The following is a 16364-nucleotide window of genomic DNA, read 5'->3' as shown; positions in this document are numbered from 1 at the left end:
CGATGATACTCGGCGGATACAGTTCGCGTTGAATCATCTCGATAAATTCCTCGAAAACTGACGGTCTTCCTTATGTGCAAGTTTAAATACAAAATGTTAATATATTACATTTCCCTTCTTTTTCAGAAACAAGTTTTTATCACCCATAAATCAGCTATTGCAAATGTTGCGATTTCAGAAGATACATTAAATTTCCTGCTACATATGAAGAACTGGCATCCGCTAAACTAAAATTTTTTGAGGTAGCTAGGTTCCCAAATGTACTCGGCACTTTGGATTGGACCCACATTAAGATTGAAAACCCAGGTAAAGCAATAAATAACTTTCACAATAATGAAGTTATTTACATCTTATAATTATAGGTGGATGTGGGCTGTTTAGAAACAGAAAAGGCTACTTTTCTATAAATGTGCAAACAGTATATTCGCAGACTTAATAATAAATAACATTGTATGTCACTGACCTGGATCAACCCGTGATTCTGTTATATTTCAAAATAGTAGATTAAATATTATTTTGAAAGCGGGATATATGGCAATTGTATATTGTTAGAAGATAGTGGATATCCACTAAACGTAAATCAATGGTTACTACTGAATATGTCTAAATAATATATAAGTAATAAATTAAATATTTATTGAGGATTTTTATTACAGAATTATTTTCTGAAGCTATATTTGCATCCCAGGAATGAAGCACAAGTACGATAATAATCGTAGCCACATTCGTACAAGAAATATAAAGTTAAAAACAGCTACAAATGTAATAATAGCATGTGCTATTTTACACAATATTTGTAGTAGGAATTATTACGAAGTGTTGGATTAAGTGACGATTTTGATATTGAGGTTGGTAATTATATGAACGATACAGCGAAAAATATATTGTTTTTTCCGCATGTGAAAAATTGAACACCTTTGTAGCCTAATTAAAGATTTGTAAATTGTTTTTCACAACATGATAAAAATAAGTCAACTTACATTTTTCAAACCAGAATGCATATATCTAACATCTTGCGATATAAAACAACTAAGCTGCAGGAATTGTTCCTTGTTTTTTGACACTGGCTCATCTTCAGCTTCTATACATTTCAGTTCAACATCAAAGGTACCTCCAAAGAATTGATCTATAAACGATCTAAAACAAACAAAAATGGTTTACCAATTATCATAATATCTGATTGCTCTCAAAACAACTGAGGACATAATGTAAACTAATGAACTTTTCGACACTAATTTTTATGTTTTGTTCAAAATAATTCCCTTGTGAAAAATTACCACATGAAATAACCAGTTAAATGAAACTCCGCCTTTAAATATCTGCAATGAAGGTTGACACTAATCAAGCCCACGTGTATTTGATAATATAAGTACTCTTTATGATGCAGCAGTCTCAAAAGGGATATCCACTACAGTATGAACTGAATAAAATAAAATAAAATAAAATAAAATTTTTGCGACCATCATACTGAAAAGAATAACAAACAAGGTTGAGTTTCGAGCTAATCAAGCAGGCTTTAGGCCAGAATCCTCCTGTATAGACCACATTAATACTGTGAGGGTAATAATGGAACAATCAGTTGAATGGAACACACCCCTATACATGGTTTTTGTTGATTTTGAACGTGCCTTTGATAGCTTGTCTCACGCTGCTCTATGGAAAATTTTAGAGCTAAGAAACATCCCGCAAAAAATAATTTCTATTATAAAGTCACTATATACTGATGCGAAATGCAGCGTGACACACAATGGGATCAACAGTGACGAATTCAACGTACTTACTGGAGTTAGACAGGGATGCGTGCTTTCTCCGTTTCTTTTTAACATAGCTATAGACTATGTTCTCTCCAAACTAGACTCCGACACAAGAGGGATACAATGGACGTTAACCACATGCCTAAGCGATGTAGAATACGCGGACGATATCTGTCTATTAGGTCAAAGGTTCCAAGATCTGGCTTACCAATTGGAAACACTTTCCACTGAAGCCAATAAAATAGGTTTGAAAATCAATATTAGTAAAACCAAGTCCATGAGAATAAATGCAAGGAACAACACGCTATTTACTATCGACAATATGCAGATTGAAAATGTGGAAAACTTTACGTATCTTGAAAGTGTTATAACAGAAAACGGAGGTACAGAAGACGATATTCGTATGAGGATACGAAAAGCTCAACAAGCTTTCAGCACGCTCAACCCTGTTTGGAGATCTGGCGAGTATACTACAAGGACAAAGATCCGAATATTCCGATCAAATGTCATGTCTGTTCTACTCTACGGATGTGAAACCTGGAAAGTGACAAACACCCTCACAGACAAACTGCAGGTCATTGTTAACAAATGTCTACGAAGAATTGTTCGTATATTCTGGCCTAACACCATCAGAAACGACGATCTGCTACACCTGACCGAACAAAAGAGGGTACAAAATGAAATTAAGTCCAGAAAGTGGGGTTGGATCGGTCACACACTCCGAAAAAATAGTTGCAGTATAGCAAAGACTGCCCTAGAGTGGAATCCCCAAGGGAAAAGAAAAAGAGGTCGCCCAGTACAAACTTAAAGAAGATCCATCATGGACGAGATAAGAGGCCAAGGACAGTCTTGGAATGAGGTGAAGGCCTTAGTGCAAAATAGAGCCCGATGGCGCGTTTTCACTGAAGCTCTATGCTCCACAGGAGTTCAAGAACCTTATATATATATATATATATATATATATATATATATATATATATATATATATATATATATATATATATATATATATAACTCAAATTTGGGAATGCCAAAAGTCCTTTTTTAAAAAGAATTTATTAGAGCTAAAACAACTAATTACAATAAAATCAGATTCTAAACTGAATTAAATATTAGTTAAAATATAACATATTACAGTTGCAATTATACAATTCACTATATTACGAAACATAGCGTCAGCACTCCTAAGTTCAATGTCTTTGACAATGTCAGCACTCCTGAGTCCATGGCCTGAATAAACCCATAGGCGTCGCTCTATAACTCCTCTTCCCCTAGATTGAAGCTCCTTGTGGGAGGTGAATTTTCGAACTGGAATCGTCTGGGTCCTGTATGTTTGACATTCTTATGTCTTCTTTTCTTTTGGTTTCTTTTCTTGTTCTTATCGTTATTTTCTTATAGATAATGTAGATGATTATTACAACGATGGCAAGATATAATATGATCGTCCAAATGCTGGGAATGTGGTAATTTTCTCTTTGTTCCATGATGGGTGTGATTCTGTTTGTTGGATTTTTTTCAAATTTTAAATTCTTCAAAGTTATTTTCATAGGTGAAACGCTTAACTCTTTAAACTTTAATTTCGGCTCGGTGATTAATATTGGTTGTCCAAAGGTTCGATCTTGGAACAACAATTCTTGGTTTCTGAAAAGGATTGTACACTGTGTATTTTCGATCAGAAAGATGCCTGTCAGTGTTTTAATTTGAATTCCTTCAGAGCATTTGAAAGTTAATTTTTCCTCCATAGGAAATATTGCCAAAAACTGGTTCATCTCTGGTATGATTTCGATGTGATTGCCTTGGATGTCTGCCTTAATATATTGACAATTACTGGAGTTTTCTTGTAAGATTATTTCCTTTTCGCATATGTGTTCTTGGTTATTTTGTAGACGGCTTGGACATTGGAAAATTTTACCGTGGGTGCAGATGTCGTTGAGAGGTATTATTGTATTTTTATTTTTTAGCAAATATCTTGTATTAGGTATTATTATTGCAAATTCTGACTCAATTTGTGTGGGTATAGGTAATAAATAGTAGAGATCAAAGATGTTCTCAAAATCGATAGGAATTGTTAGAAAATATTGAATTTGGTTTTCCTCTATTTTACAGGTGATTTCCAAAATGGATTCAAAATCTAAAATATTTTCGTGTTTTAATTCAAATGGTAATTGTGTTTTGTAAAATAAAGAGATTCTTTGTAACTCTCGAAATAGATCACTAGATTTGATAATACTAGGGTGTAAGGTTTTGAGCTTACAAAAAGTAATAGAATTTTCTACAGTCTCCATTACATCAAGTATGGAATTATATGTGATAATGAGTTCATTGAACATGTCTTTTAGATAAATAACGTTCTCAAATTTGGTTTGAAAATCGACAATGTCTTTTATTTCAAAAATCTTTGTTTTGAGGATTATTTCATTTGTTTGAATATCTTGAATAGTTTGATTGAAGTTATCTATGATTTGTTGACTAAGAGAATATTGATTAAGTATCTGATGTTCTAATTTTAGTTGATTAGTTTTCAAATGTTCTAGTATTAAATTTATCTTTTCGCCATCTTCGGCGTCTAAATTACCTGTGATTGCTTTTACTATTGAACCAAAGCCATTAATCAAGCCTCTTTTCCTTCTTGTTAAATTAATATGAATATTTAGACCGCTAAATTTTTCTTGTATGCTGTTTTTGATATATTGAATAATATTGACGTAGTTGTACGTCTCTGATCTAAAGAATTCGCTGTTAGAAATGTTATTTTTAAGATACTCAAATTGCTTGTTCAGGTTGTCATATTCAGTTACAAGTGGTTTTAAATTATAAAAATGTACAAATGTATGACTAGATTTTTGGAGTTTTGCGGTTCCTAATTTTATAGGTAGAATGCCTAGGTTGTGGGTGATATCCTTTATTTCGGCTGTTGTATGTCCGATTGTGACGAACCTGGAAAAATATAAGGTTTCCGTTTAGGTCGTTTTACATTTGAAAGGTGAATGTTTTCGGTAGTATTTTTATGCCGCTTAATGAGTTTTGCTGTTTTCTTAAATTTATTAATGGATTTAATATTTTCTTTTTGATATTTATTTTTAGTTTTTCCTTTTATTTGTCTGTTTCGCACAAATACTTCGGTAGGAATTTCATTTGGTAATTCCTCGCGTGTTTCATTTGCTTTATTTATAACTTTTGCTTTGTTTTCTTGAAGTTTTTTGTTAATATTAGAATATAGTAATTTCATTTTATCCTTATGATTAGAAATATAATTATTAATTAATTGTTGCTCTAGGTCAATGTTAAATGGGGAGTTGATGTCTAAATGTCCCGTGACTAGTTCATGGGGTTTCATTTTTGTTACGGCGTGGATAGTACTGTTGTAAGCTAATAATGCGTAGTTTACTTTTTGTTCTATTGGGTCGGATTTATACTCATTTTGATTGTTTAGTAACCTGATATGTTCTATAATAGTTGAATGAAATCTTTCAGCTATACCATTTGATTCTGGATGCTGGGAGGAGATAAAGTGGATTTTTACCTTGTGTAATGCTAATAAGTCTTTAATGACTGAATTTTTTAGTTCTGTACCATTGTCTGAAATGATTTGTTCTGGAATACTATGATGTGTAAAGAATCTAATCAAAGCGTTTGCTACTTCGATACCTTGAGCAGAATTAAGTTTATAAAGTTGGGCATATTTAGAGAAAGAATCGACTATCGTTAGAAATTTGGTATTTTCAAGAGTTATGGAATCTAAATGTAAAATCTGAAATGGCTTAATTGCTGTAGGAGTAATGCTAAATATTGGCTTTATGGGATTCCTATCATATTTTGTTAATTGGCATATTTCGCATTCATTAATATAAGTTTGTATAGAAGCTCGTTGATTGGGCCAATAATATAATGATTTAATTCGGTTATCCGTTTCATCTAAACCTCTATGATTTTGCTTGCCTTCATGATAGTTTTGAATTATTTCTTTAATTTCGTTTATAGGAACATCGATAAGTTTCTTAGTGCAATTAATAAATGATATTTGAGAATTTTTAAAATATTTTTGGATAACAACGCTAAATTTCTCATATACTGGGTCTTCAAAATAAAGGTGATATTTTACTTTGGGTATGGTATATTCTTTAATAAAATCAATAACATCACGCTCAAAATTGTTTTTTGAGAATTGGACAAGAATTCTTTGTCTTTTATCAAATAATTTGATTATAGTGGGACTAGCAGGATTAAAATTAACTTCAGAGATAAAAATTTGGTTAATTCCCGTGTTTACAGGGTTTTCGGAAATAGGAATTCCAGGGGTAGGATTTTCTACATTGGTGTGTATCGTCTCACCGTCATCAGGATTTTCTTCTTGTCTATTATCTTCATCTATTTCAACAATCAGCGATTCTGTATCTGGTTCATTATTAAGATCTTGTTGAGCTTGTTCATTAAGTGTTTCCATATATTCAAAAATATTTTTTGTGTTTTCCAAATTTTTTGTTTCATTGACGTTTAGCTCTATTCTGGATAATGTATCACAATTTGTATTTAAAGATCCTTTTTTATAAATGATTTCATAATCATATTCTTCTAGCTTCAAGCGCCATCTTACTAGTTTGGAGTTGGGATCTTTCAATGAAAATAACCACTGTAGTGGTTTATGATCAGTAATAATAGTAAAGCGTCGTCCAAATAAATACGGGCGAAAATATTTGACAGCCCATACTATTGCCAGTAACTCTTTCTCAATTGTTGAGTAATTGATTTCTGAGTTGTTCAAAGTTCTGCTTGCATAAGCAATTGGCAAGTCGGATCCAATCTTTCCTTGACTAAGTACGGCTCCTAGCGCAAAATTACTAGCATCTGTAGTGAGATTGAAAGGACGGGAGAAGTCAGGATACTGTAATATGGGTTCATTTATGAGAAGTTGTTTACAAGTTTCAAAACATTGGATGTAATCTGAATCACTTACATTAATTTCAGCATTTTTCTTCAGGCGAGTAGTTAGTGGTTTAGTAAGTTTAGAAAAATCTTTAATAAATTTTCTATAATAACCTAAAAGTCCTAAAAATCCTTTTAATTGTTTAGTATTTTTGGGTATTGGAAAATTTTTTATCGCTTTTATTTTGTCTGGGTTCGGCTTAACACCTTCTGGCGTTACGATATGACCTAAATATGCTACTTCCTTTTTTAAAAACTCAGATTTATCTATTTGAATTTTGAAATTTGATTCTCTTAATCTTTGAAACACTTCTTTTAAATTAACTAGATGCTCCTGAAGACTTGTACTAAATATAATTATATCGTCAAGATAAACCAAACATTTTTCATTTTGTATACCTCTCAGGATATTATCCATAACCCGTTGGAATGTCGCTGGGGCGTTACGGAGTCCGAAAGGCATTCGCAAAAATTCGTAGTGACCATTTTCTGTATTGAATGCAGTTTTTTGAATGTCGCGTTCATCCATCTCGATTTGATGAAACCCTGAAGCGAGGTCGAGTGTCGTAAAGTATTGACACCGTCCGAGTTTATCCAATAGGTCACTAATGTTAGGTAAAGGGTATCTATCACCAAGTGTGATAGCATTAAGACGTCGATAATCTATTACGACTCTAAACTTAGGTTTCTTGGAGGCGTCCATTTTTTTTGGGACCACCCATATAGGAGAGGACCAAGGGGAATCCGAAGGTCTAATAATATCTTGATCCAGCAGGTTCTGGATTTGATTTTGCACTTCCTTCCTATAAATTTCTGGATATCTATAGGATTTTGAATATACTGGTATATCGTTTGTTGTTTTTATTGTATGTTTAATTTTATTAGTAAAAGTTAATTGATTACCTTCGACATGAAAGATATCGGAATATTCTTTTATTAACTTTAATATTGAATTTCTTTCCTCAAAATTCATATGATCTGTTCGAACTTTAGAAATATCGAATTTGAATTCTTCAGCATTTATGGAATTAAAATTTGGATTTAAAATTTGTTCGTATTCAGCGAACTTTTCCACCATGATTGGGGAAGTTACATCCAATTTAAAATAAGATTCAGAAGAATTCAAAATCGTGCAAATAGCCTTATTGTTTTCTACCGTCGTAAGGCATTCCGGAATTTCTAATTTACCGATTTGTGTATATGGTATAATTACATCGCCATTTTTTATATTTTCAACATTTAAACTGATAACTTGCTCGGTTCGTGGCGGCACTACTATACAATTCGTGTTGCCACTGTTCCCGGCTTTATAATAATTCAATTTTATCTTACTCTGCGAAGTAATTAAAACGTTATTGGCCAAATCAATTTTTGCATTTAATTTTTTTAAATTATCGAGGCCTAATAAGCAGTGAAAATAGTCATGGAATTTAAAAACGCAATAACTTAAATTTAATTTATTTTTAGTATTAAAAATTTTCGATAAGGGAATTTCAGTACAGTAATTTTCCTGTTTTGCTCCAAGTGCTGTTGAAATTTGAAAGGGTTTACGAAAAATTGAATTTTTAAAATATTTTTCAGCGACTTCTGGGGTTACAAACGATTTTGTGCTCCCAGTGTCTATTAGTACTTTAAGATTATGCTCAGGAAATACAATGTACGGCAATTCACTTTCGTTATTTATCAGATTTAAAAGTTCAACTTGAGTAATTATGGATTTTCCGAGGCTTTGTTCTCTAAAAAATGATTCTCATTAGTTAATTCAACTTCTTCGGTATCGCCAATATTATGTAGCTCCTCAGCTATGATATTTTGTGGTTGACTTGAAAATGTATTATTAAAGCGTCTTTGATTTCCAAAATTTGTTGGTCTAAAAGTATTTTGACTAGTGGTACTCATTGGAGTTGGGGCTTGAAATCTTTGATTTGGATTTGATTTAAAGACATTACTACTTCTGTTATTTGTAAAAATATTAGTTCCTCTGTTATTATTTGAAAAAGAGGTTGATGCTAATGGTTGTCTTGTTTGTTGAAATTGTGTGGAGTTTGTTATAGGTGGGGCTTGAATTCTTTGTCGAGGTTCATTGAATGTAAAGGATCTGTTCGTTTGAGGAAATTTTTGTTGAAAGTTAAGATTTGGTCTTGGATTACGATTATTTTGAAAAATTGGCTTTGTTTGCCTAGATTGTGAAGAATTATTTTCATTTAAATAAATTTGAAAATCGTTAGTTAAAATACTTAGTGCAGAATTTAAATCTTTAGGGTTTTTAGTTCGCATGAAGGTGCCAAGTGGTTCTTTTAGACCACGTAATAATACTCGTAGGGCTAAATTTCTAAAATAGTTTGATAAAATTAATAATTCTTGGTCATTAGAACGTGTAGTAATTAAGGATATTTGTAAATTCAAAAGATGTTGGACTTTATTGAAGAATTCAAAGGGAGTTTCATTATTTTGCTTTAATTCTGACATTTCTATACTAAGAGTATAAATATCTCTTTTATCAGCGTATGTATTTAGCAAGGCATCTTTAAGATCTTGCCAGGTCCTAACTACACATGCTGAAATATTAATAGCAGCTTCACCTTTTACTTTTGCTAATATGCTAGACATAAGGTATTCATTCTGAAAATCATCTGAATCAACTGTATTATAAAATTTATTAATCAATTTTTCACAGATTTCCACGAATCTAGGAAGTAATGTATTTTCTCCGTGGAAATCTGGAATCATATCAAGATATTCCTTTTTTAATTGTGGGATTGCCATTTTTCTTTTGTTTTTTGAGTAAAAATTTAAATTAAAAGTACGATTATTTATTAAGGAGGAATAAGAACAAAAATTATCTTTAATAGGGAGTTTTGAGTCAGAATCTGAGTCTGATGAATCAGAATTTATTAGAATTTTAGGCTCTCTATACGACATAAGCACTTACCAGAGAAGAATTGTCCACTCCATGTAAGCTGGTTCACTCAGAAGGTTTGACTAGGCAGGTATCTTCGATATTCACTCGAAAAGTCCACTTAACACGATTCCTGTTATAAAGGGCTACTCAATCCACCCACAGGAATATAACACTTCCGAATTAAGGTCAATAAATCGTTGAAACGAACCGAATTTATATTCGCTAAACCCGTTTGACCTAGCTACTGACTGCGCCACTCAAATTTGGGAATGCCAAAAGTCCTTTTTTAAAAAGAATTTATTAGAGCTAAAACAACTAATTACAATAAAATCAGATTCTAAACTGAATTAAATATTAGTTAAAATATAACATATTACAGTTGCAATTATACAATTCACTATATTACGAAACATAGCGTCAGCACTCCTAAGTTCAATGTCTTTGACAATGTCAGCACTCCTGAGTCCATGGCCTGAATAAACCCATAGGCGTCGCTCTATAACTTATATATATATATATATATATATATATATATATATATATATGTATATATATATATATATATATGCAACTGGATCAAAGTAATGCTGAAAAACAGGCTGATTATAGACTTGCAATGATAAGAGATTGAAGCCAAAACAGCTAAAGGGTGCCCACAGGCGGAGTGCTTTCTTCACTCCGGTGGTCAGCCCTGACGGATGAGGAACACATCAACGAACATTAAATATCTTTACTACATGGTACAACAGGAAAAAAATATGTTAATCTTACCCAATGTCATTTATAAACAAAAAATTTCGTAAGATTGAAGAAAGGAAACAAAAAAATACCATAAGAAATCCAGAAACGCTCACAAGAAGGGATTTAAAGATTTTATCAAATTCAACAAAACTCAAAACAACCAATATATTGAGATCTATTATATCAAAAACCAAATCCCATAACACACAAAAGAAATCAAAGAACTGCATCTATAAATACCCTGTGAATGCAACAATTTTTATGTGGAAGAAACCGCAAGACCACTAAGTGTCACGATAAACGAGCCTGAAACATAATTAAAAATCAACACATCACAGAAATGTAAATATGCCTGGGAAAATGAGTAAAGAGTACAATAGAAAGATGCATCAATAATGAAAGAAACAAACATGATAAAAAAGTCAAAGAAGCAGCTATCATCTTACTTAATGAAAAAAAAAAAATATGTAGCAAACCCATAAGCAGAATGTAAGTGGCTCTGGTTGCAAATATTACAAAATCGAGGCCAAGTAAGTCACACACCAATTTGGAAAAGAATAACCGCCGAACAACTATTGGTTATAATAACAGCTCAATATTTAAAATAATCTTTTTTGAAAATCGAAAGAAAACAGTTTTAGAATATTTTTAAACCTAAATATAATTTCGAAAAACCGTTTACAATTTATAATACCGTTTTATACAACCGTTTATAATTTTACATAGCTAAGCTAAGCCTTAGTAAAAGCCTAGATCATTACTCCACTATCTTCTAAGAAGAAATTTATGCTAACGAGATCTGCTGCACGATCTAATAAAGAGGAACTGCATATATAGTATTTTTCAAATAAAAATGCGTACACGTCACAATTTATATAAAGTGACGTCACTTATATTTAAAATTTCTACAACGTCAACCTTAGAGTTCAAATTTTCCTAACATAGCTAATAATACGAAACCCATACGGAACTGCTCGATCTTTCATAAACGTCAACATGGTATAATAATCAGAAAAATGTAATCATCATTATATTGGGAATTTTAGAATTATATTGATTAAATAACCAAAAACATTTGTTATTATTAATAATATAAATTTTATGAAATAACTCTTTAAGTCTAATATTCCAAAAAATAATAATTTTAATTAAATATATTAGACAATTATACGCAACTGATACGGGAATACTTCAAATTTTTTGATAGTTCAGCGTGTGGCAAAATTGTTTAAAGTGTTGCCGCTTTCTTAGAGTAAAAATTTTGTTTATGTTTTGATTTCTTACACAATTTGATCATAATATATTATATATTAATAAATTGTATTTATAAATACATATTAAATTTAGATTAATAGCTTTAAAAACTAATTATTGTTGTGTATTGTGATTGTGCTATGCCAAAACAACTAAATAGTCTGTAGAAAGCTGATAAGCTTTTATATAAGATAGATTATTTTGAACAAGAAATAATGGCGGGACGTTTTTACTATTAATGCTCTAAAAGAGTTAAGTTTAAAATTTAGAATATATAATTTTGTATTAAAATGTTTTCTTATATATTTTAGTGCGTTGCAGTAGTCTTAAAACTAAGTGTATTTACTGTTATAATAGTTTGACAAATAGTTGACATTTTAAAAATTCCTCACTTATCAACTATTCTGATGTTTTGGCAACGCTGTGGGGTTCTAACTTCGTAAATCTTGAATGACGTGCACGCATTTTTATATGAAAAACACTATATATAAAAATTCTATCGGATAGCCAGGCGGCATTAAAGGCACTGAAATCGAATCAAATTGACTCCAAGTTAGTTTGGAACTGTCTTCAGAATCTGATTCGGATAGGAAAAAGTAACACACTTGGGTGTCTGGACATACTGGTATTGAAGGGAACGAAAAAGAGGACCTACTTTCCACTGGAGGGGCAAAAGAAACATTTATAGTCCCAGATCCTTTTGTTGGCACAGCAACAAGCATAGCCAAAAAAAAAATATGATATTTGACTGGGCGGAACGAATGAAACGTAACCACTTAACGAAAAAATGTTACTAAAAATGTTGCGTCATGTGAATGTGTTGGCTAATTTTGCTGAAGTAACCAACTAAACAAAGGTAGTCTTTTTCTAAAATAAATTTTCTGGTAACATTTCTTTCCTTGTTCTTTCCGTGTATAAACGTCCAAGTTTATACATTGTTTAAATTTTTTTGGGATTTAAGGTAGCATACAAGATTTTAAATAGTTTTGATATGAAGAAAAATATGAGTTTTAAAACTGAATTTAGTCTCAAATTATAAAATAAAAATATTATCTTACTTAAATTGTTCTGCAGAAGCCCCACCATTCTTCCTGGCTGGTAATTTTTGTTGTAACATCCTAACCATTTCAGTCCAGCATTCATTGGCGTCCTATAAATCATTTTATACTTAAAGTTATTTATTAAAGAAATAGAGATTAAACAGATTATACACAGTTATGCACCAACTTAAAACTTTGAAAACGTAAAAGCGGAGACCTTCTACCAAGATTTAATAAATGCAAGAAGTGAAGAAAAAGGACACTTCATAATAGTTACAGGATATTTCAATGCAAAAATCGAAGCAAAAAACACATGTTACATCAGTCACTTTGGATTTGACAACGGGAACGATAGAGGAGAAAAAATGTACAATTACTTCACACTAATAAAGATAACTAAAAGTGTAATACTTATCCAGATAATTTCAATATTAATGAAGATGATACCAGCAGTGGTCATTAAGATCACGTGATCATTCTATGAATCCTTGTTCTGCTTACTTTTGAATAATTTGCTAGATAAATGTGACTTTCTCTCTAACCTGAACTTTTTTCCTATAAAAACAACTTATGTTGAGATATGTTGTTTCCTTTCGAGCAAGGAAGATGTGTGTTCCCTTCATGTGAAATCATACAATATCAACCTAGTGTCATTATAACATTAATATTAACTATGATTATCATGTAACACAAAGGTTTCTACAGCTAATTACGTAGTTGAGAGAGGAAGAGTTGGTGCGTAAAGCAGTGTTGCCAGATTTCTTCCAATACATCGCATTCTTTCTCAGCGGCATAAGTTACCTTTTTTTACGAATGATCCTCGTAAAAAGAAGGATAGGTCTCACATGGACTGCCCTTGGTAGATTTAACAACATCTTCAGTCTACAACAGTCCAATATTCCAGTTTGTTTAAAAAGAAAGTTTTTTAACCAATGTGTTTTACTGGTCCTTACAAATGATGCAGAAACACTAACTCTGACAAAAGTAACAATAAATATTGAAAGATCAATGTTAGGTATTTGAGATAAAGTACCAAAACTAAAAACCAGGAGTCACAAATGCAGTTGAAAAAATAGCGGAGGATAAATACAGGATGATGTAACATACCATGAAGCATTTACTATAGACCTTAACACTTTATTTTGGAAGCGTTGGAGGATTGCAAGATAAGAATTGCTAGCAGTGCCCCTTACTGAATATCATATGTCTATATGGGCTTGAGGATCGCCTTGTATATAAGCAGTTTGTTATCCAATGTTAATTTAGAGTTTCGATCAAGCAACCACTACGTATGTCTAAATTTAATGCCCATTTGTTTTTTTTTTTGGTACAGATGTGCTTCTGCCAGGTTAGTCGATTGTCAAGATGGCTACCTAAGTATTTTGTGTTGTTTGCTTACTTAATTGCTTGAGTGTGACTGGAGGACATTCACCTCGTTTCATTCTGAAGGTTACATGTGTTGACTTGGTCTCATTTACTCTAATTCGCCATCTTTTTAGGCACGTTTCTATTTTATTTAGGTTTTCTTGTAAAATTTCTGATGCTTTTGTGGGATTAGAGTCCATGGCCAGTTTTGCGGTGTCATCTGCAAAAGTAGCAACTTCTGTGTTACTGCTGAATGGGAAGTCAGCAGTGAACATCAGGAATAAAATAGGTCCTAGTACACTTCCTTGTGGAACACCTGCTTTGATAGGGTGGAGCTGAGATGTAGTCATCATGTTCTTTTACCAGGAAGTATTTATCTGATAGGTAGGATTTTAGAAGTGGAAAAAGATAGAAGTAAAATTTGCAAAGTAAAAGATTTTACTTTGTATATAATAAATGTTTCATCATACCGTCCCAGGTATATTCTAAAATTAACTGTAAACTTAAAGAAGTAAACAATATTCGTTTACTTTTATACTACAGTTCAGTATTTTGACATAACATAGATACATATTTGGAGTTTTTTTAAATGCTGAAAGGTAAGTGCTATTTAGTGACACCTTGGATTAAAAATCTTGCAGAACTTACTTTACAAGATGAAAATGTTTTCTGCAAAGCTTATGGCAAATCAGTAAGTTTTATAATGATAATTTAATAGATGCATTAAATATTAACTGCTAATCTAAAAACTAAGTTCTTGGTACTGATCTTACTAAACTCAGATACTGAAGATCGAAAACCAGGGTCTATCACACCAATAGTATATTATGAATGTGAGACATGGATGATGACAGAAAATACAAAAAGAAAGTTGGATCCTAAGGAAAATATTTGGATCTATTAACGAAAATGAAGTATGTAGATCCAGGTACAACCATAAACTCTACCAAGTACCAACTGATGAAAGAGGCACTGATCTCAGAAGTTGTTAAACTTCAGAGACTTTGATGGACTGGTCATGCAGTGAGAATGGGAACTGACAGATTACTGAAAAGAGCCATAGATAGTAAAATTCAGTGCAAGATCAAAAGGACAGTCACGGAAAAGTTGGTAGGATGAAGTGGCAGTGGATGTGCAAAATTTGATAAAAATGAGAACTTGGAGAAGAGCGGTGCAGGACTGGAAATGTTGGAGGCGCATTTTGGCGGAGACCAAAGCTCGATTTAGGCTGTAGTACTATTGGAGAGAGAATATAGAAGTCACTTAATAGTTCTTGGATGTAGTAATCAATAAATATATAAACATAGTTAAAATTATAACTTGAAAAGAAATTTTCTACCTGTTGAGACAATGTCCCATGCTCATTCTTTTCTGCAAATCTAGGGAATGCCATATGTAGAACCTGAAGTAAGAGAATAGGAGGAACTGTATTTCCTTTGTCCATGTTGGTATAAAGATCTCTAAGTGCTGCTGTTATTGACTGAGCTGGTACAACATTACTACCAGTTAACTTGATAGCTGCAAATTTGGAAGTAAAATGTAACAATGAAAATTAAATAATTCACAAAAATAAGAAATGTTTTCAACAAAACAATGAAGCAATATTAAAAGCAATAATTTCTTATGGTGAAATAGTAATGTCAATTATGAATAATTTACCTTCTTGATAACTCTGAAGAGCTTCTCTTAACTCAGGAACCACTTTTAAACATTGTACAGTTGCATTCATGTAACAAGTATTTCCTAAGTTGGTTAAACCAGCTGGCAAATCAAGCTAAAAAAAAGATAACAATGGTTTATTAGTATTTCTTAACATAGGTGTAATTTTTTTTATTATTTAAAACATTCAGTAACAAAAGTGAATTTATTTAAGTACAAAAGGAAACATATTTTGACATAAATAAAGTACAAATAAGCAAGAATGTCTGAATGGAATCAAAATAGAAGGCAAGGCAGTTTCTAATTTAAGTATATGGTATAATATTGTTTTTTGCAAGATGTTTAGCTCATAGTTGACTCTTCTACAATCCCCATGTAAAATAATAAAAGGCAAGTAAATTAAAAGAAAGAGAAAAAAAGTGGATATAGAACTAATAATAATGAGGATAATAATGTAATGTAGGAGAGTAGAGATGAACTAATACTCTTTTGTTAGTAATATTAGCAAAGGAATTCAATCGGTAATGGAGTAAGTATATAAGAATAAAAATGAAAGAGCTGTTATTAAAATAATAAATAAATAAAAGACAAAATACCTAGAATATGAGGTACTTGTCTTTCTTATCCAAATTATGGAGAAGGTAGAGTAATACTTGACCAAACTTCAATTTCAGCAAACACAAGTGAAATATAATCAATATAAAAAGAAGTTTTACCTTTTTAAAA

The 16364-nt window shown here is 31.7% G+C and overlaps 1 protein-coding gene across 1 annotated transcript in view; it reads right to left on the bottom strand.

Moving 5' to 3' along the window:
• Usp14 (ubiquitin specific protease 14) overlaps nt 1-16364 on the bottom strand; it is a 32073-nt gene that overhangs the window by 10734 nt on the left and 4975 nt on the right. The window contains exons 4-7 of the mRNA XM_072547126.1: nt 15639-15753; nt 15319-15497; nt 12633-12724; nt 981-1137 (exon numbers count right to left, since the gene is read on the bottom strand). Coding sequence (XP_072403227.1) covers nt 981-1137; nt 12633-12724; nt 15319-15497; nt 15639-15753 — 543 coding nt within the window. The remainder of the gene's footprint in view (nt 1-980; nt 1138-12632; nt 12725-15318; nt 15498-15638; nt 15754-16364) is intronic.

Source organism: Diabrotica undecimpunctata, chromosome 1, assembly GCF_040954645.1.
Source record: "Diabrotica undecimpunctata isolate CICGRU chromosome 1, icDiaUnde3, whole genome shotgun sequence".
In the NCBI taxonomy this organism is placed as follows: domain Eukaryota; kingdom Metazoa; phylum Arthropoda; class Insecta; order Coleoptera; family Chrysomelidae; genus Diabrotica; species Diabrotica undecimpunctata.
This window is presented reverse-complemented; position numbering and strand designations above follow the sequence as displayed.